Source organism: Muscardinus avellanarius (assembly GCF_963383645.1).
Source record: "Muscardinus avellanarius genome assembly, chromosome: 9".
Taxonomy (NCBI): domain Eukaryota; kingdom Metazoa; phylum Chordata; class Mammalia; order Rodentia; family Gliridae; genus Muscardinus; species Muscardinus avellanarius.
The window spans coordinates 114,764,580-114,792,292 of record NC_137795.1 but is presented as its reverse complement, the minus strand read 5'-3'; the positions used below and the strand labels follow the sequence as shown (position 1 = coordinate 114,792,292).

Below are 27,713 nucleotides of genomic sequence, written 5' to 3'. Positions count from 1 at the left end.
GACTCTTTAAATTGCATGAGCAAGTATTTCAAGAGCAAATTGGGGCTAATAATTTATAATAAGTTTCCAAGCTTCTCTAATACATGTAAAAGTATTATTTTGAGCAGCCTCAGCTACTTAGCGAGGCCCTTCACAACTCAGTGAGATCCTGTTTAAAAAATAAAAGACTTAAAAATAGGGCTGGGGGTGTAGAATGCCCCTGGGTTCCATCCCCAGTACCATTAAAAAAAAAAAAGTACTATTGTGAGGGTGAGATCTACAGGATGAAGCACAGCCACATTTATGCCTATGCACTGGTTATAACTAGGCCCAATAAGAAAAGTGTGCTTTTAAAGCATCCATGAGAACTTATCGTACTTAACAGTCAAAATGTATTTTCCTTACTGGGTGCCAGTCCCATCTCTTCTTGAATTTGCTCCCCGGTTTCTGTGTTCACCATTCTATAAAGAAAGAAAGAATTTCATAAACATTCGATTGTATATCATAATGAATTAAGGATAATTACTAAATTCTGTAAAACAAGCATGGATTCGATGTGTGTGTGTGTGTGTGCATGTGTGTGCGTGTGTGTGCACGTGTGTGTGTGTCTAGAGACTGAATCCCCATGGGCATTCTACTACACCAGCCCTATTGTTTTATTTGGACTCACTAAGTTGCAGGGTCTTGCTAAGTTGCTGAGGCTGGCTTCAAACCTGCAATCCTCCTGTCTCAGCCTCCCAAGTACTGGTATTACAGGTGTGTGCTAGCACACAGCACGGATTCAAAATTCAACAACAGTACCTACCCTTTAAGTATATTTCAAAATAACTATTTTTACTAAATTAGAAAACGAATGTAAAAAATCAATAAAGGTCTATTAAATGGGGTAGTTATACATTGCCTCAGTAAGTCAAAGTATTAAAGTCATCCATTTTACATGAGCAGCACATTACTCACCAACAAATCTGCCAAGTCCTTCACACTGTTTAAAATTATGAACTTTCAAACACACAGAACACAGCTATTTTACAGAGCCATTCACCTATAAAAACTTTAAGGCAGGGCTGCAGCTCAGAGGTGGGGTGCTTGCCTGGTACGCAAGGCCTGGGGTTCAATCCTCAGCATCACTCACATCCTCCTCCTCATTATTTGAATCAAGTGAACTTTTAAGAATTAAATTAGAACTCTTAGATTATAAGTCAACCTGCAGGTGGACCGTTTGTAGATGCTGAGCTGTGTGAGCCCAGCATGAGGGAAGAGCTGCAGGGCCATTCTGTGAGCTGTGAGGGAGAAGTAGGGAGAAAAAGGGCAGAGAGGGTGGGAGGAGCAAGGACTCAGGAAAGGTCCACAGGGAGCACGGAGGGTGGGAGGAGCAAGGACTCGGGAAAGGTCCACAGGGAGCACGGAGGGTGGGAGGAGCAAGGACTTGGAAAAGGTCCACAGGGAGCACGGAGAGTGGGAGGAGCAAGGACTCGAAAAAGGTCCACAGGGAGCACAGAGGGTTGGAGGAGCAAGGACTTGGAAAAGGTCCACAGGGAGCACGGAGGGTAGGAGGAGCAAGGACTCAAAAAAGGTCCACAGGGAGCACGGAGGGTGGGAGGACTCGGGAAGGGTCCACAGGGAGCACAGAGGATGGGAGGACTCAGGAAAGGTCCACAGGGAGCACGGAGGGTGGGAGGACTCGGGAAGGGTCCACAGGGAGCACGGAGGGTGGGAGGACTCGGGAAGGGTCCACGGGGAGCATGGAACAGGAAGGGCAAGGCTGGGCCATCAACCAAAGTTCAGTCTAGAAACAACGTGTCGTGTCTGTCAAAAGCCTTAAGCAAGTTAACGATAATCACGTGCTTTATTTGACCTATCAGTTCTACTTCTAAGAAATTATTCTCGGAGAATAAAGACTACAATCTGCTCATCACAAAATAACTTTTGTTTCTGTGGCATAGGAAACTGAACTCAGAACATTTTACCTCTGAGCCACACTCCCCCCACACTCCCAGCCCTATTTTTTTTTTTTTTTCTTTTTGAAGCAGTCTTGCTAAGTTGTAAAAGTCCTCACTAAATTGCCGAGGCTGGTTGTGAACCTGCTGTGATCCTCCTGTCTCAGCCTCCCAAGTACTGGGATTACAGATGTGCACCACTACACTGACTACAGAATAACGTACAATATCAAAACCTGCTAATAACCTGAATGTTCAGGATAAGGTTATTTATTAAATAACCAAAGTTATGACCAATGATGGAATAGCAGATGGTGATTAAATATCCCTATAATAGTGTTTCCCAGAAATAAGGAAAAAGAGTAGCATGATTCCAGTTTTTCATTTCAAAAGTTTCTTGTAAGAAAATGACTGCAAGCTGGGCGTGGTGGTGCATGCTTGTAATCCCACCCTTTGGGAGGCTGAGACTGGAGGATCAGCGTTCACGGACAGCCTCAGCAACTTAGTCAGGCCCTGTTTCAAAATAAAGAATAAAAAATAGGGCCTGGTGTGTAGCTTGGAGGTCAAATGCCCCTGGGTTCCATTTCCAGACCTGGAAAGAAATGAATGAAAGAAAGAAAGAAAGAAAGAAAGAAAGAAAGAAAGAAAGAAAGAGCAAAGGTCTACTACACACATGTTCCCAAAACCATCATGAGTCTGGGATCATGGGTAGTCTTATTTTTCATACTTTTCTATATTTAAAAATCTTTCCAAAATTAATTAGAATATGGGTACAATTGCATGTTTAACGAACAGTTTATCACAGTCCACAGAACAGATTAGAAGGAAAGAGAATGAAATCAGTAGTGTTAGGAAGAAAAACATTATGACTTAATGCTAACTAGATATAAAGAAGAGAGAGTTGGGCGTGGTGGTGCACGCTTGTAATCCCTGCTCTGGGGAGGCCGAGACAGGAGGACTGCGCAGGTTCGAAGCCAGCCTCAGCTACTGAGTGAGGCTCTCAGCAACTTAGTAAGATCCTGTTTCCAAATAAAGTATATAATAGGTCTGGGAGTATAGCCTGAAGGTAGAAAGCCTCTGGGTTCCACCCCCAGTAACACAATAAATAAATAAATAAATATTTTAAAAATAGGACTAAAAGCCCAGTGTGTTGGTGCACGCTTGTAATCCCAGCATTTAGGAAGCTGAGACAGGAAGATCACAGTTCAAGGACAGCCTCAGCTACCTAATGAGGCCCTTTGCAACTCAGTGAGACCCTGTTTCAAAATAAATAAAAAAGAGGGCTGGGGGAATAGCTCCAAGGTAGAATGCCCCTGGGTTCCATCCCCAGTAGCACAAAAAAACAAAAAATTCGGGTTAGGGTGTAGCTCGGAAGTAGAATGTCTCTGAATCCAACACCCAGTGCTCCCCAATCAGCCTCCTTTATAATGTTACATCTCAGACTTTCATAATAGGTTTCCAAACCTCTATTCAAAGTACATTCACAATAGAACCAATTTGAGTTCATATTTCTTTAAAGATCAGTAATTTCTCTGTACTGGCTACACTACAGCCGAGAGCCACAGTTTACCAACATTACTATTAGTCAATAAATCTTAACATTATCTGACTACATTTAAATACAATCTCCCAGCTGGGTCTGGTGGTACATGCTTGTAATCCCAGCATTTGGGAGGCTGAAACAGGAGGATCGTGGTTCGCAGCCAGCCTCAGCTACTTAGTGAGGACCTTTGCAACTGACTGAGACCCTGTCTCAAAATAAAGAATAAAATGTAGGGCCTGGGGTGTAGCTTGGAGGTTGAATGTCCCTGGGTTCCATCCCCAGTACCACAATAAATACATACATACATACATCTCCCTAAGACTACTGGTGGTGAGATGACAGAAAGGCGGCGAAGCCGGGCACGGTGACGTGCGCTGTAATCCTGGCTCCTGGAGGCTGAGGCAGGAGGATGTAGGCCTGTGAAGACTTGCAGCAACTTAGCGATGCCCTTTAGGAGAAAGGAAGGTCAATAAATTAAGGCAACAAAGCACCACACCCACCCTCCTCCTGTGCTCCTCCCTTGACGCTCTCTCTTTTTTATCCACGCTGCTTCGGTGCCGCTCTTCGTCAAAATGAAAGGCTTCCTTATGTCGCTTCTCTCTGTGCCGGTCTTCCCCTTCTCTGTCAGAGAACGAGTTGCTCTTCTCTTTTGAGTACTTTTCTCTTCTGTCCCTTGTGCTACTCTTTTCTCGGTGTTTCTTTTCTCGATCTGCTTCTCTTGGCTTCCTGTGTCTCCTTTCACCTTCTTCTTTATAAAGCCAGTATTTAAGAGGGTTGTCTTTACTGTCACCATACTGCAACTTCAAAACGTAACAGGAAAGCACATGAGCACATGAAACACCAGCACTCTGTCTCCTATACGTGTTATGACTGAAACAAGAGCAGGGTGAATTACACTGCCAACGCCCTTTGCTCCTGCTCTCAGGCTCTCCCTAGAACACCTGAGGTCCTCCTAGGAAGAAAGAAAGCTGCTCCCACCACTGCTCCACTGCTGGACACCCATGGACACACACACCCCACGAAGTAATAGGAAACCCGAAGCCGGACTGCCCTCACGCTGACATGGCAGGCAGTGTCCAAGCTCCGGTGGGATGGCCACGTGCTGGACACCCCCAATGCCCCGTGTGCAGCTTGGGGCCCAGGCGGCAGCACTGGCAGGTGCTGTGAGCCCTGAGAGTGGTCCAGTGGGAGGTCCTTCAGTCACTGGAAACAGGCCCTCGGAGGGGACGGTGAGAACCCAGCCTCACACATTCTCGCAACAATGCTTCCAGGTGAAGGCTACTGGCCGCACCTCAGAAGCCCTCCCTCGGGCCAGCCCGTGTACCTTTCTTTCTCGGTATCTTCTCTCTCGATCTTCATCTCCTCTATCAGAGTCTTCATCTCCCCTTTCCTTCTCTTCAATTCTTACTTTACTTACTACAGAAACAAAACATTTTTAATGTTCCAAAATTTTATCATATCAAAAAGATCTAACTTCTTGCTGCAGATTTCAACACATATTATGTTTATTAACATATATTTTCTGCCAGGTGTGGTGGAGCATGCTTGTAATCCCAGCAGTCAGAGGCTGAGACTGCAGGATCGCGGTTTGCGGACAGCCTCAGCTACTTAGTGAGGCCCTCTGCAACTCAGTGAGACCCGGTTTCAAAACAAAGAATAAAAAATAGGGCAGGGGTATAGCTCGGAGGTCGAATGTCCCTGGGTTCCATCCCCAGACCCGCAAAAAATAATATATTTTTTTAATTTACATTTATTTATTTATTTATTTATTTATTTATTTATTTATGGAACTTAGGACTGAACCCAGCTGCATTCTACCTCTTAGCTACAATCCCAGCCCTATTTTTTTTTTTTTTTTTGGTGGTTCTGGGGATGGAACCCTTCTACCTGCGGACTACACTCCCAGACCTATTTTATATTTTTATTCGGAAACGGGGTCTCTTACGCCAGCGAGGGGCTTCAAACCTGCACGATCCTCCTGTCTCCACCTCCCAAGCATGGGGATTACAATCGTGTACCACCACACCCGGCCCCAGCCCTATTTTTTATTCTTTGTTTTTCAAACAGGGTCTTAGTAAGTAGTTAAGGCTGGCCATGAACCTGCAATCCTCATGTCTTAGTTTCCTAAGTACTGGAATTACAAGTGTGTGCCACCATACCCAGCTTATTAACATATAAACATATATATATATATATATATATATTTTTTTTTTTTTTTTGCAGTACTGGGGATGGGACCAAGGGGCATTCTTCCTCTGAGCTACACACCCAGCTCTATTTTTTATTCTTTATTTTGAAACAGGATCTCATTGAGTTGCAAAGGGCCTAAGTAGAGTAGCTGAGGCTGTCCTTGAACCACGAGCTTCCAATCTCAGCCATCCAAATGCTGGGATTACAAACATGCACCACCATGCCCTGCTAACATGTATTTTTAAATATTCTTCAGCTAAAACACATTATTCAGACCCAAGAATGGTAAATTCTGGTATCTAAACTTAAAATAGAATGAAGCAGGAAAGCAGAATGGAAGTCTACAAAATGGATATGTCTCCCCTCTCCCCTCATACTACTGGGGACCTAACAAATGTCCGGGTATCTCTAAAATTCTAGTGGGGACACAGGCCTCACACATAACACCTTCAGGCTCTCTGTGTATTAGCAAAAAAAAAAAAAAAAAAAAAAAAAAAAGTTGGACAGGGAAGCAGAGTCCAGACTGAGAAGGAAAATCACCCCTGCTGGCCAAATACCTTAGTCAGCTGTGAAGCTGCTAGGAAACTGCTGCCCCATGGACCTGCTGGGGAGACAGCACAGCCAGCACACCACTGCCCAGGCACGGCCGACCCCGCATGGGGCTGACACCCTGGTGACGGGGTGGGAGGTGCTCAGCCGGACCCAGCACAACCTGGTTAGAGAAGAGAAGCCACAGTGGGAATGGAGTGAACCTAGAGAGAACCCCGGCACTGCAGTGCCCAAGCACCAAGGGAATCAGAACCTGGGCACTGGGGTGCCCGAGCACCAAGGAATCAGAGCCCCGGCACTGGGGTGCCCGAGCACCAGGGAATCAGAGCCCCAGCACTGCAGTGCCCGAGCACCAGGGAATCAGAGCCCCGGCACTGCAGTGCTCAAGCACCAAGGGAATCAGAACCTGGGCACTGGGGTGCCCGAGCACCAAGGAATCAGAGCCCCGGCACTGGGGTGCCCGAGCACCAAGGAATCAGAGCCCCGGCACTGGGGTGCCCAAGCACCAGGGAATCAGAGCCCCGGCACTGGGGTGCCCGAGCACCAGGGAATCAGAGCCCCAGCACTGCAGTGCCCGAGCACCAGGGAATCAGAGCCCCGGCACTGGGGTGCCCGAGCACCAAGGAATCAGAGCCCCGGCACTGGGGTGCCCGAGCACCAAGGAATCAGAGCCCCGGCACTGGGGTGCCCGAGCACCAAGGAATCAGAGCCCCGGCACTGGGGGCCCGAGCACCAGGGAATCAGAGCCCCAGCACTGCAGTGCCCGAGCACCAGGGAATCAGAGCCCCGGCACTGGGGGCCCGAGCACCAGGGAATCAGGCTCACAGACAAAACAGGAGGACTATGAAGACTGTCAGCATTTTAGCATGCTGTGCACATAAGTTCAAATAGTACACTGAACCGTATGTGTGATGAATGTACACATTAAACCCTATGTGTAATTAATGTACAATTAATACAGGTCAATCAAAAATAAAATATTCAAAGGATCTCTTTAAAAAAAAATTGACCCTCAGCAACTTAGCAAGACCTTATATCAGAATAAAAATAATGCACCGGGCGTGGTGGCGCACGCTTGTAATCCCCGCGCTTGGGAGGCGGAGACAGGAGGATCGTGCAGGTTCGAAGCCAGCCGTGCTGGCGTAAGAGACCCTGTTTCAAAAATATAAAATAGGTCTGGGAGTGTAGCCCGGAGGAAGAAGGGCTTCCAGGAACCCCAGTACCACCAAAAAAAAAAAAAAAAAAGAATAAAAATAATGCCAGCACAGTGAGGCATGCCTGTGTCCTCAGTACTTGAGAGGCTGAGAAAGGCAGATTCAAGTTTCAGTTAAATCAAGTTTGAGGCCAGCTTCCGGAACATAGCGAGGCCCTCAGCAATTTAGCGAGAACCCTGTTTCAAAATTAAAAATAATTTAAAAAAGGGGTCAAGGGTATAGCTCAGAGGTTAGAATGCCCTTGGGTTCAATCTCCAATACCAAAAAATTAAATTAAATTTTAAAAATAAATAAAAAGTAAAATAGAAGCCGGGCGTGGTGGCACACACTTGTAATCCCAGCATTCAGGAGGCTGAGACCGGAGGATCGCGGTTCCCAGACAGCCTCAGCTACTTAGTGAGGCCCTTTGCAACTCAGTGAGACCCGGTTTCAAAATAAACAATAAAAGATAGGGCTGGGGGTGTAGCTCGGAGGTTGAATGCCCCTGGGTTCCAACTCCAGACCCGCAAAAAAAAAAAAAAAAAAAGTAAAGTAGAGTGAGGGTGTAGCTTGGAGGAAGAATGTACCTGTGTCCAATCCCCAGTACAAAAAACAAACAAACAAAAAAAATGATACTTTACAAGATGCAAAATCACACTTCCAGATACACTGAAACAAAGTCCACTCATTCCAAACCACTTGTGGAGAACCAGCCACGCCGGGAACCTGCGACACAGGCGGCAGAGTGCACAGGACTCGGAGATGACAGAGAAGGAAGGTGTGGGGAAAGCACTGCTCCCACAAGGATGTGTTGCCATCCACTGGGCAGTGCGTGTGGAGGTCGCCCTCAGCGCAGTTGGGCACATCAAGCTGGAGGTACCTGGTAGACATCAAGGTACAGGTAGGTACAAGCCTAGGGCTTAGGGAGGGGCCGGCTTGGAAATCCAGGGCAGATAAGTGCCCTTAACACCATGAGCCTCCATCTGGTCAGTGCAAGAGAAAGGCATCTGGGCAAGCGGTTCCGGGGTTGGGAGGTGCGGAAACTAGACGACAAGCCCTGCAGGAAGGAACCTCAGCCAGTGAGACCTATGTGGACCTCCACAGCACTTCACTGCAATACTGCCTTGAAGCAGCAGGGCAGACAGCAGCCAAAAGAGAGCAAGCTGAGATGAGCTTTTATTAGAAATAAATACCAAGGCCAGCGTGGTGGCACTCGCTTGTAATCCCAGCATTCGGGAGGCTGAGACAGAGGATCGCAGTATGTGGCCAGTGTCAGCTACTACTTAGTGAGGCCCTTTGCAACTCAAGGAGACCCTGTTTCAAAATAAAGAATAAAAAATAGGGCTGGCTGGGTGTGGTGGCGCACACTTGCAATCCCAGCATTCAGGAGGGGGAGACCGAAGGATCATGGTTCACAGACAGCCTCAGCTACTTAGTGCGGCCCTCTGCAACTTAGTGAGACCCTGTTTTGAAATAAAGAATAAAAAATAGGGCAAGGGGTGTATGTAGCTCAAAAGTTGAATACCCCTGAGTTCCATCCCTAATACTGCAAAAAAAAAGAAAAGAAATAAATACTACAAACATCAAAACAATAGATCCCAAAAGGTATCAACTAGTAAAATAGCTACTATTATGGTTAACTGGTAATCTCTCACCCTCTTCCCCAGGTTCACATACAACAGAAGTGCAGAGGGTGAACACCAAGAAATATTTATAGTGATATTCTTATTCCTGGTGGACTGATCCTGCCAACAACCCAGTGCCAGTGGCAGTGCGTGGGTACGAAGGCTGTGGTAACCCCCACCACGCGGGAATGGCCTCTAACACAAAAGTGGGCAAAGCCCTCGGTTCCCAACACCTTCGTAGCCACGCCCTCTGGCTTTCCTGCGGATGTCAGGAGTTACAAGCGCCCTCTGTGTATTCCTCTGCACTTGCTGCTTCTTTGTTGTTGTTGCTGCTGCGGTTGTTTTTGCAGTGCTGGAGACTGAACTCAGGGCCCCCTGTGTGCTAGGCAAGAGCTCTACCACGAAGCTACGTCTCCAGCCCATATTCCTTGGTCATTTTTGTTGCCTAGTTTGAATTTTTATAAAAGCAAAAACACCCAAAAGCTAGTGAAGAAACTTCAGAGGGAGAGGAACAGAAGTAGGTACCTTTACATTAGAATTCCTACCAATTTATTTATTTATTTTTTATTTTTTGGTGGTACTGGGGTTCCTGGAAGCCCTTCTCCCTCCGTGCTACAGTCCCAGACCTTTTTTTTTAATTATTTACTTAGAAACAGGGTCTCTTAAGCCAGCGAGGCTGACTACAAACCTGCATGATCCTCCTGTCTCTGCCTCCCAAGCACGGGGATTACAAGCGTGCGCCACCACGCCCGGCTTGAATTCCTACCAATTTAAATAATTGCTTAAATAAGACTGACAGACCCAGGTGCAGTGGTGTATGCCTATAATCTCCCAATACTTGGGAGACTGAGATAGGAGGATTGCAGGTTGTAAGTTTGCAGCCAGCCTCAGCAACTTGTCCTCTGCAAGTTAGCGAGACTCTGTTTCAAAATATAAAATATAAAATATAGCCGGGCGTGGTGGCGCACGCTTGTAATCCCCAAGCTTGGGAGGCGGAGACAGAAGGATCGCGCAGGTTCGAAGCCAGCCGTGCTGGCGTAAGAGACCCTGTTTCAAAAATATAAAAATAGGTCTGGGAGTGTAGCCCGGAGGAAGAAGGGCTTCCAGGAACCCCAGTACCACCAAAAAAAAATAAAATAAAATAAAATAAAATATAAAAGAAGTCAAGTGTAATCCCAGCATTAGCTTTGAGACAGAATGTCCCTGGGTTCAATCTCCAGCACAACAAAAACCAAAAAAAGAAAGAAAGGAAGGAAGGAAGGAAGGAAGCCAGGCATGGTGGCGCACGCTTGTAATCCCAGCATTTGGGAGGCTGAGACTAGAGGATCGCAGTTCGCGGACAGCCTCAGCTACTTAGTGAGGTTCTGTACAACTTAGTGAGACCCTGTTTCAAAATAAAGAATAAAAAAATAGGGCAGGGGATGTAGCTTGGAGGTCAAATGCCCCTGTGTTCCACCCCCAGACCTGCAAAAACATAATAAAATAAATAAAATAAAACAGGTCTCAGGGTATAGCTCAGAGGTAGAACACCCCTGCATTCCAACCCCAGTACCACAAAAAAATAAATAAATAAATTTTAAAAATAATAAAATAAGCCAGGAGTGGTGGCGCATACTTGTAATCCCAGCATTCAGGAGGCTGAGACAGGAGAATCGCAGTTCTCAGCCAGTTTCAGTTACTTAGGCCCTTTGAACTCAGTGAGACTCTGTTTCAAAGTAAAGAATAAAAAAATAGGGCTGGGGGTATAGCTCAAAGGTATAATGCCCCTGGGTTCCATCCCCAGTACCTCAAAAATAATAACTGTTAACCAGGCATGGTGGCACACACTTGTAATCCCAGTGTTTGGGAGGCTGAAACAGGAGGATCACACAGGTTTGAAGCCAGCCTCAGCTACTTAGAGAGGCTCTCAGCAACTTAGTGAGACCCTGTTTCCAAATAAAGTATAAAATAGGTCTGGGAGTATAGCCCGGAGGTAGAAAGCCTCTGGGTTCCACCCTCACCACAATAAATAATAATAATATTATTATCATAAAAGACTGACTTTTTGTGGTACTGTGCATTTGGAAACAGAGTACCACATATATACACAAAAACAATTATTTTTGTTCATCTACAAGAGATTAAGACTTACTGAAGCCACACCAGTTGCCGCCCACATTTGAGAGGCTGAGACCAGAGGATCGTGATTTGCTGGCAGCCTCAGCTACTTAGGCCTTTTGCAACTCAGTGAGACCCAGTTTCAAAATAAAGAATAAAATATAGGGCAGGGGGTGTAGCTCTGAGGTCGAATGCCCCTGGGTTCCATCCCCAGACCCGCAAAAAAAAAAAAAAAAAAAAAAAAAAAAAAGACTTACTGAGATAGTAAATCTAAAACATGTTTTAATAGTAAAACTAGCAAATATTGAGAAAACTGCTCCTTCACTGACTAAATAAGCATTAAAAATATCGAACACACAGAGCTGGGCGTGGTGGCGCACGCTTGTAATCCCAGCATTTGGGAGGCTGAGAGAGGAGGATCGCGGTTCGCCGACAGCCTCAGCTACTTAGTGAGGCCCTCTGCAACTCAGTGAGACTCGGTTTCAAAATAAAGAATAAAAAATAGGGCAGGGGGTGTAGCTCGGAGGTTGAATGCCCCTGGGTTCCACCCCCAGACCCACAAAAAAAAAGAAAGAAAAATATTGAACACACACGTGTTCGTTCTCTGTCTCTCTCTCTCTCTTAGGGTCCGGAACTTCAAAGGTAAAGTATTTATGAAAACTATGGGAGAAAGAAAAATGCCCCAAAGAGTACAAACTCAAAGGTGGGCTAGTGCAACACGACAGCAAAGAGCCAGGCCACGCCAGGAGGGAGCACTGAGCCCTGGAGCCACGCTAGTCGCCGCCCGCCGGCAGACCCCACGCACCTGCACGGGCCCGCCTCTCCACTCTCTCCCTGCCCAGGAGGTTGTGGTAGGCCGCAGTCTGCCGGAGCTCTTCTCTTTTGGCCCTTCTGTCTCTTTCTTTTTCTCTGTCCTTTACTCTACTGTGAGATTTCTCTGCGTCTTGCTCTCGATGTTTCTCTTTCAATTTTTCCTTCTCCCGGTCTTTGGCCTCTCTCCTCCTTTCCCGCAGTTTTTCTCGGTCTTTTTCCCCACGAGGGTGCTCCCTGGAGGTGTGGCCATCTCTCCCCACGGTCCCTTCCCGGTGCTGAGCGTAGGGGTCTGGTTCCTTGTGCTTGTGCTCCAGGAGGTCCACTTCCGACTCCTTGGGCAGCTTCTTTTCTCTGTCTTTCTTCTCTTCCTTGGGGCTACCTGATTGTACAGCCTAAAACAAGAACAAGGATTTCCTTGGCCAAGAAAGCACATTTCCACTCTTTTTTTTTTTTTGGAGTGTGTGTGAGATCCTAGGGACTGAATCTGAGGCCTTACACATACTAGGCTAGCACTCTACCACGGAACTACACCTCCACACCTCCATTAACTTTTAATATTTGAATGTGAAAATCATACTAATTTGAAAGACTCTTGTGTGTGTGTGTGTTTGGTACTGAGGATAGAACCCTTCTACCTCCAGACTACACTCCCAGATCTATTTTATATTTTATTTGAAAACAGGGTCTCTTAAGCCAGCGAGCCTGGCTTTGAACCTGCACGGTCCTCCTCCTGTCTCTGCCTCCCAAGCGTGGGGATTACAAGCGTGTGCCACCATGCCTGGCCGAAAGACTTTTTAAAAACACTAGATTCAACTGCTCTTTAATTCCAGCAAGATGGAAGGGGTGAATGAATATTTTGGCATTCTAAAAGAACTAGAGTCATACTTATGACTATTTCTTTAACTGCTGTCTACAGCCCATATGTCAGAGACATTAATGTCTACTGGCAAATCAAAGCTAAAATACCACATAGATTAGAAAGACTTAGGGATAGTGAAGCTGTGTTCTGAACACCTGAGGACTAGCCAAAACAGGATGACCTTCATTGCAGAGTCTCCAGAGGACCTTATCTCCAGCCCAAGCCCCTCCCCAGCACCACTACCCTTCGAGCTGAGAAACACACACACACCCCCGATGGGGCCAGCAAGCAGGACCCACGGACCCTACTTCCTGGTCTGGCCTACTACAGTTCCAGAGGCATTAGCCACATGTTCCATCTTTGAGTAAAAAACGTTGCTGAAAGGAACCATTACAACCAGAGCCATGTGGTGTTGTGAACCAGGTAAAACTCTCCAAGAAAACCATTCAGTTCCCTTCGGATCCCAACTCAGATCTTTAAAATATATTACCCAAAGGTGTTTTCTGAGGTCATCTGCTTTCCACGTATCATCTTTGGTCCTTCTCTAAAAGGAAAAGAATGAAGTTCAGATTTTTCAAGTTTGAAATTACTAATTTTGTGAGCTCTAGTGAGCTGCTTTTTCACTACACTAAATCAAATGGTGATTAACTCCTTAATTGCAGTTAGCTAGTTAATATTTACTTATTATTTATAAACCAGTCTCTAAGGCCTTTGAAAGCAACTGCCACTGCTCAGGCTAACACTTCCCAGCTACTGTATGTCACTGTCCCGCACCACACACCACCACCACCAATCCACAGGCACAAAACCTGAGAGAAGGAGCTGAGGGGAATCTTCATAATCAACACTCTACCCTCCATCAGAGAGATGCCAGCCACTGAATACTACCGTGTCTTCCTCTATCATGTTTCACAATCCATTCTTCCTGTCCAGTCTGGACCTTAGGGAGGACAAGGGAGTAGGGGTATGTTCTCACCTGTGTCCCCAGCACACAGAACAGCCTCACCCACCCAGATCACAGCAATAGCTGTACTGACACCTAGGTTACAGTGCTAGTCCCCAAGGGCCACCAGCAAGAATCCTCAGAAGCCAGGCATGGTGGCATACGTAATCCTAATACTTGGGGGGCTGAGCCAGGAGGATGGCAGGTTCGAGGACAGCCTCAACAAGCAGCAAGACTATATGAGCCTATATGCAGGGTAGCTCTGTCAAAGGGTCAATCCCTAAAGTTCTGATAGCAGTCTATTCTGTAGACAAGAAACTGACCTCAGACTGACTCTATCTAGAGGTGGCTCGTAAGGCCGGGTGTGGTGGTGCACACTTGCAATCCCCGCGCTTGGGAGGCTGAGACAGGAGGATCGCACAGGTTCGCAGCCAGCCTCAGCTACATAGTGAGGCTCTCAGCAACTTAGCGAGACCCTGTTTCCAAATAAAATATAAAAAAGGTCTGGGAGTATAGCCCGGACGTAGAAAGCCTCTGGGTTCCACCCCCCAGTACCACAAAAAAGAAAAAAAAAGAAAAGAAAGTAGAGGTGCTCATAGAAAATAGTGTGGGAAAGAGGGATAGCAAAGATAAGTAAAGGCAGACATAAAAGTGGTGAAAACAGCTTTTATTCAGTAACTACAACAGGAGAGAAAAACCAAGCTGCTTGTGAGATGTAAACGGAGTGGTGTAAAGAAGACAGAAGTCAGGATGCTGAACTTAAGGAAAAGCAGAGGGCAGCTAGGGTGGAAACTCCCTAATGTTACTTAGAGGAAAGTGAAGAGATGCTATCCAAGACTGGGAAAGCACAAATCATTTAATATTATAAAGGTAATGACAGAAAAAAAAGTAAGAGGCAGGTAAGGTAGGAGGAAATGTATACCAACTCAGCCCCTCACATTTTAGTAGGTAGCCAACAAATAACAAGAGTAACACTAGCCAACGTTTAGTGTGTGTCAATAGCAGGCACTGTTGTAAGCACTTTTACATGGAATATCTCATTTAATCTTCATAAGCACCCTATGCCATTGCCGTTGTTACTGTGCACATTTTATGAACTAGGAAATAAGACAGGTTAATAACATAAGGTCATACAAGTAAATACAGAAGCCAGAATTCAAACCCAAGTAGATAGGCTGTACTCTCAATCTAAGAAGCTGTGGCACTTAAAGTGGAAGTTGAATGGTGGCACACGCCTGTAATCCCAGTACTTGAGAGGCTGAGACAGGAGGATTGCAGGCTCACAACCAGTCTCAGCAACCTAGTGAGGCCCTCTGCAACTTAGTGAGACCCTGTTTCAAATTAAAAAATAAAACAGGCCTGAGAGTGTAGCTCAGAGGTAGAATGCCCCTGGGTTCAATCCCCAGTACCACAAATAAACAAATAAGATGAAAGTTGAATAGAACTTAAAATTGGGTCCACACCAGGCACATTTCTGAACACTCAAACGCTGCAGACAGCACTGGAGACAACACTGGTCTCCGCACTGTTTGCTCCAGGGCCCACCCCGACTGACCAGGCTGGTAGAGAGACCAAAGGTAAAAGCTAGCAATCCGAGGGAGGCGACACCAAGAGCTCCAACTTCAGGAGCAGCTACCAATCGTTAACCCTCTGCAGTATAAGAGGAGGCTTTCAAAGCCTGCGCCGTCCAATATCGGCTGGACTTTTAAAACTATCTGCAAAGATAAGCACCTCACTGCCATCGCCTAAAGCCCAGGCGTCTTGCACTTCCTTACGGAAGCACTCAGCTATGCTCAGTCTCCCTTTCTGCCTCCGGATGAGCACAGATGATACTGGGAAGCCCAAGCCTGGAGCTGAAAGGCGAGGAAAGGTCTGCAAGAGCCAATCTCGCCCCAGGCCTGCCCAGAGCCCGGCCCCGTGGCCACTAGACACGTCCCTCTGCTCTGCCCACGCCCTCGTGGCCACGGCCGCCCCTCGGCTCCCGCGGCCCTGGTCAACAGGAAACGCTGCCTGGGCTGGGGGCTGCCGCGGGCCTCGCCGTGCGCGACGTGGTCCGGCTGCCCGCTCGGTCGCTCGGGGCCAGGGTGGAGTCGCGCCGCCGCGCACCGACCTTCCCAGGATCCATCGCTCTTTGAAGGCACGAGTGCCACGTTACCCTCGGCCCTGGCCAGGCGCGGGTCGCCCGGAGGAGACTAGGCCGCCGCCGCCGCCAGCTCCCTTTGGCCCCCCGGGGATCTGCAGCGCGGCCACTCCCGGACCGCAGGCGTCCCAGACACCTAGCAACCGGCAGGCAGGAGCAGCGGAGGACCGAGCGCTCACTGCTAGGCTGGCCCCGCGGCCGCCCTCAGTGCGCCTGCGCCCTCCCGAGTTGGCGTTCAGTAGCCTGCACAGTCCCAGCTCCTAGCAACTGGCAGGCAAAAGCAGCGGAAGGCCGAGCGCCCACTGCTCCCTCCTGGTCCGGGTCTTGGCTGAACTGAGGCGGGGTGTACCTGAATAGTGCGGCCCCCCGAGAAGGAAAGAGAGCGAAAACAAGAAATACTTCGACATTTGAATAAGGCTTTGCCCATAACGAACTGTATCCCCATAAACTGTCTTGGCGAAAACCACCCGTTAGCAGAGAATCAAAGTTTTGGAAAAGGGTTGTTGATTTTTTATACTGTACAAGAATATAAAGAAATGAAACATTCAGACAAATGTAGAAATGTAAAAGCCAGTCTTTGGCAGAACTCGAGGCTGCAACGGTGTTTATCTTTCTCCCAGCTGCTCTGCTCCAGCCTTAGCAGGGAAGGCAACTCTAGTGTCTCCTGGGGCGGGCTCCACCCTGGCACCCGGGAGTGCCTGCGAGGGAGCCTGTGAATTCGATTTCGGCCCACTTCTGCTAGCTTCACACACAAAGCCATTAACTCAGTTCCTTGCCTTACAGAAAGCGTTAGAGGGCCCAGTAGACTCGCATAGTGCTGGCTTCCTGGCCGTGTACACACCACTGTTGCCATCTTGACAGGCATTGGAAAGCACATAAAGGAAAGGGGGAGGGCAGGAAGTGATTTCAGTGATGGCTTTGATTTACTTAGTAACTGCTCTAAGGAAGGGCTACTCTAAGTAGCAACCGTTGGTGATGGTTCACCTAATTTTCTTTTCTTTTTCTTTTTTTTTTTTTTTTTTTTTTTTTTGTGCGGTACTGAGGATGGAACCAGGAAAATTGTACCTCCGAGCTACATCCCCACCCCTATTTTTTTCTTTACTTTGAAACAGGGTCTCACTGAGGTGCAGAGGGCCTCACTAGGAAGCTGGCTGATTCACCTAATCTTCATAGTGTCTGTTACTGATTTTGCTCACCTCGGGTCACTCAGTGAGGCACGTGGAGCGCTGATGCGAAAGCCCACTCTCTCAGTCACTGTGTCCCACAACATCAGCTGAGAAAGTAGATGACACTAGTAAGCTTCAAGCTCTTTTTTTCTTTTTTACGGTCTGAGGATTGATCCCAGGGGCATTCTACCTCGGAGCTACACCCCCAGTCCTATTTTTTTTTTGTTGTTGTTGTTGTTCTTTATTTTGAAACAGGGTCTCACTGAGTTGTGGGGAGGGGAGTGACTAAGTAGCTGAGACTGGTGGCGAACCTGTGATCCTCCTGTCTCAGACTCTAAAGTGCCGGGATTACAAGACCTATCTATTCTCCTTTCTCAGCCTCCCAAGTCAAGAACTGACGTTACAGGTGTGCACCACCGTGCCTGGCTTTGATCATAGTTTTACATGACACAGAAGCCTTCAGGACAAAGTCTCCAAGACCCAACATGAACCGTCCGTCCATTTTTATGCTTAGGTTCCAGAAGCATGGGCAGTCATGTAGCCATTTGACTTAACAAAAAGGGTATGACTTAATGGTAATAAACTGGGGGACCTACCAGGTGTGTCTCACCTGCATTGTGCAGCCACCCCTCCTCCAGGGTATGGGCAGGATCCCTTCTGGAACAGAGTACAGTAGGGGGCCCTATGTTTTTTTGTTTGTGTGTGATACTGGAGATTGAACTCAGGGGCTTTCTACCTTTAAGAAATACTCCAGCGTATTTTATTTTTATTTTGAAGCAAGGTTTCACTAGGTTGATGAGGGTCTCACTACTTGCTGAGGCTGTCCTCAAACCTGCGATTCTCCTGTCTCCTCTTCCCAAGTACTGGGATTATAGGCATGTACCACCACATCCAGCTTCCTATGATCTCTAACAGTCAAGATATGTCAGAGAATTTCTTTGCGGCCAGCTCTAAGACAGAAAGGCAGGGTAAGAATAGTTTTTCAAGCCAGGCGTGGTGGCACACGCTTGTAATCCCAGCACTCAGGAGGCTGAAACCAAAGGATTGCAGTTTGAGGACAGCCTCAGCAACTTAGTAAGATCCTGTTTCAAAATAAAGAATACAAAATAGGGCAGGGTGCAAGAGGCTGAGGTCTGCGGCTGCTACCAAGGCCCTCACTTTAGGAAATCAGTGTTTGGGCCCCAGTATGGGTAAAAGGTGGTTTGTAGTATGAAGAGAGACAGTGTATTTCCACCCTCACAACTAAACACAAGGCAATCTCAAATAAAATAGGAAGGACTGAATTTACAAAGAAGGTAGCACTTTTTGTGTGTGTGTGTGGTACTGGGGATGTAACCCTTCTACCTCCGGGCTACACTCCCAGACCTGTTTTTATATTTTATTTGGAAACAGGGTCTCTTAAGCCAGCTGAAGCTGGCTTCGAACCTGCATGATCCTCCTGTCTCAGTCTCCCAAGCGTGCGCCACCACGCCCAGTAGAAAGTAGCACTTCTGAAACTAGAAACGCTAAGTCACAGTGGTGTACTGGATCACTGGAGCTTTACCTCCAGCCCTATTTAGCAGCACTAGGGACTGAACTCAAGGGATTCTACCTGCGAATTACTCCCCCAGTCCTATCTTATTTTTTATTTGGAAACAGGGTCTTGCTAAATTGCTGAGAGCCTCACTAAGTAGCTGAGGCTGGCTTTGAACCTGCTATCCTCCTGTCTCAGCCTCAGAAGTACTGGTATAACAGACATGTACCACCATACCTGGCTTGTTTGTTAATGTGACTTATGTTCACGTAAGTTTTTATAAGATGTGAATATACAAATTTAGCGCAAAGACTACAAGAACCAGAAAGGTTACTGCTTCTTCCTGCTAACAAGAGTATCACTTACTCTGATACTATTAAATCAGTATTGAAGGAAAAGTGTCATTAAAACCATTAATCTGAGCCGGGCGTGGTGGCTCACACTTGTAATCTCCGCGCTTGGGAGGCTGAGACAGGAGGATTGCACAGGTTCAAAGCCAGCCTCAGCTACTTAGTGAGACCCTGTTTCCAAATAAAGTATACAATAGGTCTGGGAGTATAACCCGGAGGTAGAAAAGCCCCCGGGTTTCATCCCCAGTACCACACACAAAAAAGCATTAATCTCTGCATAGGAAAATGGGTTGGCACCATGGGTTGGTACGTATTTACAAATTACATGCCATAATTTGTTGTTGAGGCAAACAAGGGATTATGAAGAGCAAGGAAAGGAGATCATTCCCTTCCCTTGCCCAGGGCTGAAGCATGCTATACTTGTAACAAACTGCAAAGTCCACCCACACTAAGCAGAGCCTGTGTGTGTGTGTGTGTGTGTGTGTATGTGTGTGTGTGTGTGTGTGTTCATAATGTTATCCATGATGAATTCCCTAGAAATTATTTTCATAGGGCGGTAATCTCTCTTCCTCGGTTCTTAGGTGCTTGCTTACTGAGAGACTGGTCTGAAACAGAAAGCCTGAATAAAGAATATAAGAGATTAATTTAGAAAGTAGAGGTATAGTAATAATAGGTGTTTGCAAGAAATTTTCATGGTGTTTAAGAAAAGACGTGTTTGAAAATGGCATGGCAAAGCGATTTTACTTTTTGAAAAAAGGGTCTTGCCACCAGAATAACAAGGTATGCAAGCACACAGGGCTGGAAACCTGCCCGGTTTTTATAGGTCTAACACGAATTTCTGCACCATAGTTCTATTGGTGGGAGCAGGTTTCACAGTCTTTTTTTTTTTTTTTTTTTTTTTGGTGGTACTGAGGGTGGAACCCAGGGGCTTTCTACCTTCGAGCTATAATCCCAGACCTGTTTTCGATTTTATTTGGAAACAGGGTCTCACTAAATTGCTGAGAGCCTCACTAAGTAGCTGAGGCTAGCTTCGAACCTGTGTGATCCTCCTGTCTCAGCCTCCCAAGCGCGGGGTTTACAAGCATGCGCCACCACTCCTGGCTCACAGTCTTAACTTGATTGGTTAAAACAGGATGGGGAGGGATTGGTATTTAGAAATTTTAAGAAATGCTAATTTTATAAAAGAATGAGCTTGTACAAAGTTACAAATGGTGGTTTCTTTAATTAAACTAATCTACTAAATTAAATCTACTAAAAGATTTAAAATTATATTCTCACAAAGGCTATAATAAAAGGCACATTCCAGGTAAAGAGTGGGATTATGGGGGATCTGGAAAGGGCCACTTCCTCAGAATGAGATGGCAAGGGACAAAGGAGTTGGGCTCGAGAGAGAGGCTCGGAAGTGGTCTGTTTCCGAGAGCGGAGAACCTGGAAACCTTTTCCCTAAAGCCGAGGCACTTGGTGGCGTCACGATCATTTCCCACACAGCTTAGTGCGTCCTTTTCCCTAAAGCCGAGGCACTTGGTGGCGTCACGATCATTTCCCACACCGCTCAGTGCGTCCGCGCCGTTTTGCCCCATGGAGCCGCCCCAGGAGTCTACCTGGAGCCCAGGGTGGGGCGGAGTGTGGCGCCTCTCTCCTCCGGAGCTCGGGGGAGCGCGGTCCTTCGACCTCCCTGCCCACGCACGCTCACCTAGACACCTAACACTATAGGAGACTTCGAGTGGCTTACTCGTTTAGAATTTGCTTTGCTGTTTTGTTGCAAACCAACTGGGATGTTCGATGAATTAGGGGACTCGTTCAGAGTCCTCCAGGAGCGTGTTTTGCTTTAAGGACACTGGGAAATAGCTTCCCACAGCAGTCTTCTGTCCTACTAGGGAAGGGTCCGGAGCCACCGCACGCCGGAGGCGGCCCGCGGGCCCGGTCTCCCCGCCGACGCCCTGACGCGTGGCAGGCAGGAGCCCGCAGCAGGCCGCACCCAGGCGGACCGAGCCGCCCACACTTTCGGGCCGAATCCGGTCAACCGAAGGGGCGCTGGCGTGGGGCGGGGCCAGCGTGGTGACGCCACGCCACGCCCACCCTCAGACGGCACCCACCGTCCCCGCAGAGGGCGGCGACCCGCCCTACAGAGGGGCGTGGTCGGCGTGATGACGCTCAGCTCCGCCCACCCTCAGGCGGCACCAACCTTTCCTGCAGAGGGGCGGAGCGGGGCGGGGCCGGGCTGGCGTGATGACGCCACGCACTGCTCTCCCTACTGTGGCGCCCACCTGCCCTACAGAGGGGGCGTGGCCAGGGAATGCGTGATGACGCCATGCCCACCTCCGCGGCACTGACCTGCCGTATCGAGGGGGCGGGGTCAAGGGCTGGCGTCATGACGCCACGCACCGCCCACCCTCCGGGGGCACCAACCGTCCCCGCAGAGGGGCGGGGCGGGGCCGACGTGATGACGCCACGCACTGCTCACCCTCCTGTGGCGTCCACCTGCCCTACCGAGGGGGCGGGGACCGGGGCCGGCGTCATGACGCCCCGCCCCGCCCACCCTCCGGCGGCACCAACCGTCCCCGCAGAGGGCCGGCGCGGGGCGGAGCCGGCTGGCGTGGTGGCGTCGCACAGCCCTTCCCGGGCGGGGCGGCAGGGCGGTGGCGGCCCGGTGCGGCGTCCGCGGGCAGGCCGGCACGGGCCGAGCGGCTGGCGATGAGCGGCGCCGGGGAGCGGGGCGCGGAGGCCGGCGCCGGCCAGGCCGCGGAGCGCGGCGGCGCGCTGAGCGTGGACGTGCCGGGGCTGCTGGCGCAGCTGGCGCGCAGCTTCGCGCTGCTGCTGCCGGTGTACGCGCTGGGCTACCTGGGGCTGAGCTTCAGCTGGGTGCTGCTGGCGCTCGGGCTGCTCGCCTGGTGCCGCCGCAGCCGCGGCCTCAAGGCCAGCCGCCTGTGCCGCGCGCTGGCGCTGCTGGAGGACGAGGAGCGCGCCGTGCGGCTGGGCGTGCGCGCCTGCGACCTGCCGGCCTGGGTGAGTCGGCGGCGCGGGCTGCGGGGCCGCCCTCGCTCGGCCCTCCGCCTGCTCTGCGGCCTGCCGCCGGCGCTTCCTGCCCTGGGGGGGACGAGACGTGGTGACAGCCGGGGGACGGAGACGCTGACGCTTTCCTCCCCCCAGAGAGACTCGTCTCCTCTCTCGACACCGCAGACGGAACCCAGGGGCAGTCCACCTCCAAGCTACACCTCCAGCCCCATTTATTTTTCCTTTCTCTCTCTCTTTTTAATTGTGGTACTGGGGGTTGAACCCAGGGGTATTCTACCTCTGAGCTACCCCCTCCCCCCCAGCGAATTTTACTTATTTTGGGACAAAGTCTAGCTAGATTGCTGAGAGTCCTCCTAAATTGCTGAGGCTGTCCAGGAACCGACAATCCTCCCGTCTCAGCCTCCCAAGTACTGGGATTCCAGATGTGCATCAACTGCACCCGATTTATTTGTCATTTTGTAACAGGGTCTCTGTAAATTGCTAAGGGCCTCACTTAGTTGCTGAGACGACCCTCTGTCAATACTTGGTGAATATGTAGTATTTTGGTGAATTAAAGTGACTGATGTGGTACAGCTTCCAGCTAGCAGCAGGAAAAAAACTAGGGACCCATAGAAAAAAGGTAGAGTAACAAAGGTAAGAAAAGTGCATTTGTATATACAAAAGAACTTTAAAACGAAATCTTGTATTATAGTAAGATAAGTGCTCTTAGTAGCTAAAAAAGAGAGCAGCAGATAAAGTACCAAGAACAGTAACATGGAATGCTGAATTTTCAGGAAGAGTGTGGAGCTGACTCTCAGAAATACTTGGTTATTGACAAACTAATTAGTATAAAATTTGTTTATAAAAAATCTTGTGAAAATAAATGCCGGGATTACAAGAGTTTTGCCACCACACCTGGCTGGAAGGATTCTTATGAAAAAATTCAGGGTTTTAGAGAATTGGATATTAATTATTGTGAATAAATTTTTCTATACTCATGAGTTATTTTCATAATAAAACCAATCCTGGTACTTGGGAGGCTGAAACTGGAGCATTGAATGTCCAAAGTCAACCTCAGCAACTTAGTGAGGCTCTCAGCAACTTAGCAAAATTTTGTTTCCAAATTAAAAATAAAATAGGACTGAGGGTGTAATTCAGAGGTAAAATACCCCTAGGTTAGCAGGGCGTGATGGCGCAGGCTTGTAATCTCAGCTCTCAGCGCTTGGGAGGCTGAGACAGGATCTCACAGGTTCGAAGCCAGCCTCAGCTACATAGTGAGGCCCTTAGCAACTTAGCGTGACCCTGTTTCCAAATAAAGTATAAAATAGGTCTGGGAGTGTAGCCCGGAGGTAGAAAAGCCCCTGGGTTCCACCCCCAGAACCACACACACACACACACACACACACACACACACACACAAAATACCCCTAGGTTCAATCCCCAGCACAAAAAAAGGAAGGGAAAAAAATTAAACCAGAGAGTTGTATGATCTGGAAGTGGGCCTGAAGTTCTGCCATTGATATTGGCAAGAAGCAAATTAACAAATAGAAGAAGCCATGCGTAAGAAAAGTTAAGATTTCCCTATTGCTAGTACTTTGATTTTTCTTCTAACAGTTTCCTTGTGTTTCTGAACTTTGGTCTGGTGTTTTGCTTTAAACAATATATACTTGTACACTCTAGAGATCGAACATGTTTTCATAGTATCATTGGTGATTAATTCATAGCAGAGTAGAAGCATGGGAAACCATGAACTAATATGGTACTAAATTCCTAAGCTCACCTTTGGCTATATTCACTGTCAGCTTGTTCTTTTAGTGAAGTAAAAATTTTGGCTGGATATTGAAATGACATCAGTAAAGTTTGTGTGTGTGTGTGTGTGTGTGTGTGTGTGTGTGTGTGTGTGTGTGTATTGTGGTACTGGGGATGGAACTCAGGGGCATTCTACCTCCAAGCTACACCTTCAGCCCAATTTCTTATTCTTTATTTTGAAACAGGGTCTGCAAACTGCAACCCTCCTGTCTCAGCCTCCTGAATGCTGGGATTACAGGTGCGTGCCACCATGCCTGGCTTCAGTAAGGAATATTAATATAGCTAGGCATGGTGGCACATGATTGTAATTTCTGTCCTTGGGAGGCTGACACAGGAGGATGGAAGGTTCATAGCTAACCTCAGCTACTTAGGCCCTCCACAACTCAGTGATACTCTGTTTTAAAAATAAAAATTAGGACTGGGGTATAGCTAGAAGATAGAATGCCCCTGGGTTCAATCCCTAGTTCCCCCCCCCCACAAAGAATATTAATATTTTGAGAACAATATATCCTGTTCCTGAGCTGAGACTATTTGGGAATGAAAAAAAAAGGCTTGTAATTTTACGTGACGATTCTGTAAACATTTGGTCCTACAGCTTTAATGTATTATTCATTCACCCGCTCCCACAATAAATGGGAAAGGCCTGATGGATTGAGGGTTGAGCATTTGTTGTATAAGTGTCTACCCTATGTTAACTGGGTCCTGGAAGATTAGACTCTGGGTGAAGAATATTCTTGAGTTTTATACAGATGAATGATACCTATTTTTCATTGCTGTTTTTATTTGAAAAATTAGAACTTAGTATAATAAGGTAATATACTTTCTTCCTTTTACTTTTGCCAATAATTGTTGCTATTATGGCTGAAAATACATAGAACCTTGAACCTGTCATGTTCAATATTAGTTAACTGTTCTGGCATTTGTTAAATGTTACTCAAATATTTGGATTATTGAGAATTAACACAGATTTCTTGGATGTGTTCTTTTATAGTATTTTATACAAACATAACTTGGGAACAACTTTCTTTCCTGTTCTTCAAGGAAGTGTAGGAGAATTTAACTCTAGCCAAAATATATAAGAACAAAAAGAATAGAAGAAAAGAATGTACTGTGGTCTCATGTTAAGAAAGGTCAGATACTTGCCTTTCAGTTTTAATCATGGACTTAATGCTTTCATAAAACTGTATGAAGATTTGTAACAAAATAGCTGGTGTAGCTGGTTGAGGAGCTAGAATTTAGTTTTTAATGGGGGGCTTGATAGTGCATGCCTGTAATATCAGTTCTTGGGAGACTAAGATAGAAGGATCACATGTTCAAGACCAGCCTCAGCAATTAGACCCTCTTTCAAAAACAAAAATAGCCAAGGTATAACTAGGAGGTAGAATATCACCCCTGGAATCAGTCTCCAGTACCAAAACCAAAAAACTGAATGTTCCCTTAGCACTTACAGCCCAGAATGCTTTTGTGGCTTGAGAACTGCAAATTGGACGCCAGTGCTGCTAAGCTCCTTGATGCCTCTCCGTGGCTCTGGCAGTGATGCAAGGAGAGAAGTACTGTGACAGTTGCATCTGTTGTGTGTTAATGTTTCAGTAAGTTAGAATGCAGTGCCCCAAGATTGCTAAAACTAAAGCAGTAAATAATTTCTTTTTTTTTTTGCTTAGAATTAAAATAGATTTAAGCTTAGGATATATGTGTACACTGGCATGTATGCCCTGCTTGGGGTAATATGAATTTTATTAATTTTTTTGTGGTACCAGGGATGGAATCCAGGGGTGTTATATCTCCAAGCTACACCCCCCAGCCCTATTTTTTAGTCCTTATTTATTTATTTATTTTGGTGGTACTGGGGTTCCTGGAAGCCCTTCTACCTCCGGGCTACACTCCCAGACCTTTTTTTTTTTTTTTTTACTTTTTTATATTTGGAAACAGGGTCTCTTAAGCCAGCGTGGCTGGCTTTGAACCTGCAGGATCCTCCTGTCTCTGCCTCCCAAGTGCGGGGATTACAAGTGTGTGACACCTCACCCGGCATAGTCTTTTTATTTTTGAAACAGGGTCTCACTGAGTTGTGAAGGGCCTCGCTAAATAGCTGAACCACGATCCTCCATCCTCCACTCTCTGCCTCATGAATGCTGGGATTACAAGTGTGCGCCACCAAGCCCGGCCTTCAGTATTTTCATATCAATATTCATTGGAAATTTGAAGATGGGAGAACAGGTGTAAATTATGCATGTGAATATATTGACTAAAATATATGTAATTTTTTTTTTCGGTACAAGAGATTGAACCCAATATTTTTTTTTTTGGTACAAGAGATTGAAACCAAGAACATTCTACTTCTGAGTTATGCCCTGAGCTCTTTTTGTGTGTTTGTTTTAAAGCAAGATCTCGGCTGACCTTGAACCAGCAATCCTCCTGTCTCAGGCTCCAAAGTACTAAAATGATAGGCATGTGCCACCATGACTGGCCAGCATATCTAAAATACTTTTAATAAGTATGTATCTTATGAATATATATCAGTCCTGCATAGAGCCAGTTATGGGAAACTGACTAGTAATTTAGTGTTGTCTTTAAGCCTAATGAATCTGGTCTGATTTATATATTGGTCACAGCATTTAACCTTGAAATAAATACTGTGAATATACTAAACATCCCCTGAATTATACACTTTCTTTTCTTTCTTTTTTTTCTTTTTTCTTTCTTTTTTTTTTTGTGGCACTAGGGGTAGATTCCAGGGACTTTCTACCTCTGGGCTATACTTCCAGACCTATTTTTTAATTAATTAATTTATTTATTTATTTATTTATTTATTGGTGGTACTAGGGGTGGAACCCAGAGGCTTTCTACCTCCGGGCTATACTCCCAGACCTATTTTATATTTTATTTGGAAACAGGGTCTCACTAAGTTGCTGAGAGCCTCACTAAGTAGCTGAGGCTGGCTTTGAATCTGTGTGATCCTCCTGTCTCTGCCTCCCAATTGCGGGGATTACAAGCATGCGCCACCACGCCCGGCCCCAGACCTATTTTATATTTTATTTGGAAACAGGATCTCACTAAGTAGCTGAGGCTGGCTTTGAACCTGCATGATCCCAAGTGCTGGGATTACAAGCGTGCGCCACCACACCTGACTGAATTATACACTTTATTTTATTTTTATTTTTATTTTTTTGCGGGTCTGGGGATGGAACCCAGGTGCATTTTACCTCCGAGCTATACCGTCTGCCCTGTTTTTTTATTCTTAATTTGAAATCGGGTCTCACTGAGTCGCAGAGGGCCTCACTAAGTAGCTGAGGCTGTCCGCGAATCGCTGTCCTCCAGGTCTCAGCCTCTCAAATTCTGGGATTACAAGCATGCACCACCACACCCGGCTTGAATTATACACTTTAAATGAGCATTTTTTAAAATTTTGGTACTAAGGATTGAACTGAGAGGTATTATTCTACCTCCAAGCTATGCCACCAGCCCGAGTTTTTATTTCTTTATTTAGAAATAGGGTCTCTCTAGGTTTCTGAGCCTTGCTGCGTTACTGAGGCTGGCTTTGAACCTGTGAGCCTCTTGTGTCAGCTTCCTGTGTCAGCTTCCCAAGTACTGGTATTAGAAGCGTGTGCCACCATGCCAGGCTTAAATGAGCAATTTGAATAGTATGTGAATTATACCTCAGTAACAGTATTAAAAATATAAACATTGAGCTGGGCCTGGTGGTGCATCCTTGTAATACCAGTACTTGGGAGGCTGAGACAAAAAGATGACATATTTGAGGTTAGCATGTGGTAGCTTGACAAAACCCTGTTTCAAAATATAAATATTGGCAGGGTGTGGTGGTGCATGCTTATAATCCCAGTACTTGGGAAGCTAAGACAGGAAGATTGCAGGTCATGGCCAGCCTCAGCTAGTTAGTGAGGCCTTCGGCAACTTAGTGAGATCCTGTTTCAAAATAAAGAGAAAAAAAAAGGGTTGGGGGTATAGCTCGGAGGTCAAATGCCCCTGGGTTCAAGCCCCAGCACCATACCCAAACT

The 27,713-nt window shown here is 47.0% G+C and overlaps 2 protein-coding genes across 3 annotated transcripts in view; one reads left to right on the top strand and one right to left on the bottom strand.

Annotated features, from left to right (window-relative positions):
- The window catches only part of DYNC2I1 (dynein 2 intermediate chain 1), a gene marked incomplete at both ends in the record, with an annotated part of 68,380 nt that extends 52,910 nt beyond the window's left edge, over positions 1 to 15,470 (bottom strand). The window contains 6 exons of the mRNA XM_080701299.1: positions 385 to 440; positions 3,951 to 4,259; positions 4,784 to 4,875; positions 11,919 to 12,318; positions 13,276 to 13,329; positions 15,465 to 15,470. Coding sequence (XP_080557425.1) covers positions 385 to 440; positions 3,951 to 4,259; positions 4,784 to 4,875; positions 11,919 to 12,318; positions 13,276 to 13,329; positions 15,465 to 15,470 — 917 coding nt within the window. The remainder of the gene's footprint in view (positions 1 to 384; positions 441 to 3,950; positions 4,260 to 4,783; positions 4,876 to 11,918; positions 12,319 to 13,275; positions 13,330 to 15,464) is intronic.
- A 6,121-nt stretch (positions 15,471 to 21,591) lies between these two features.
- Positions 21,592 to 27,713, top strand: part of ESYT2 (extended synaptotagmin 2) — a gene marked incomplete at both ends in the record, with an annotated part of 97,743 nt that continues 91,621 nt past the window's right edge. For both annotated transcript variants that reach the window (XM_080700924.1, XM_080700923.1), the window contains one exon: positions 21,592 to 21,903. In XM_080700924.1, coding sequence (XP_080557050.1) covers positions 21,592 to 21,903 — 312 coding nt within the window. The remainder of the gene's footprint in view (positions 21,904 to 27,713) is intronic.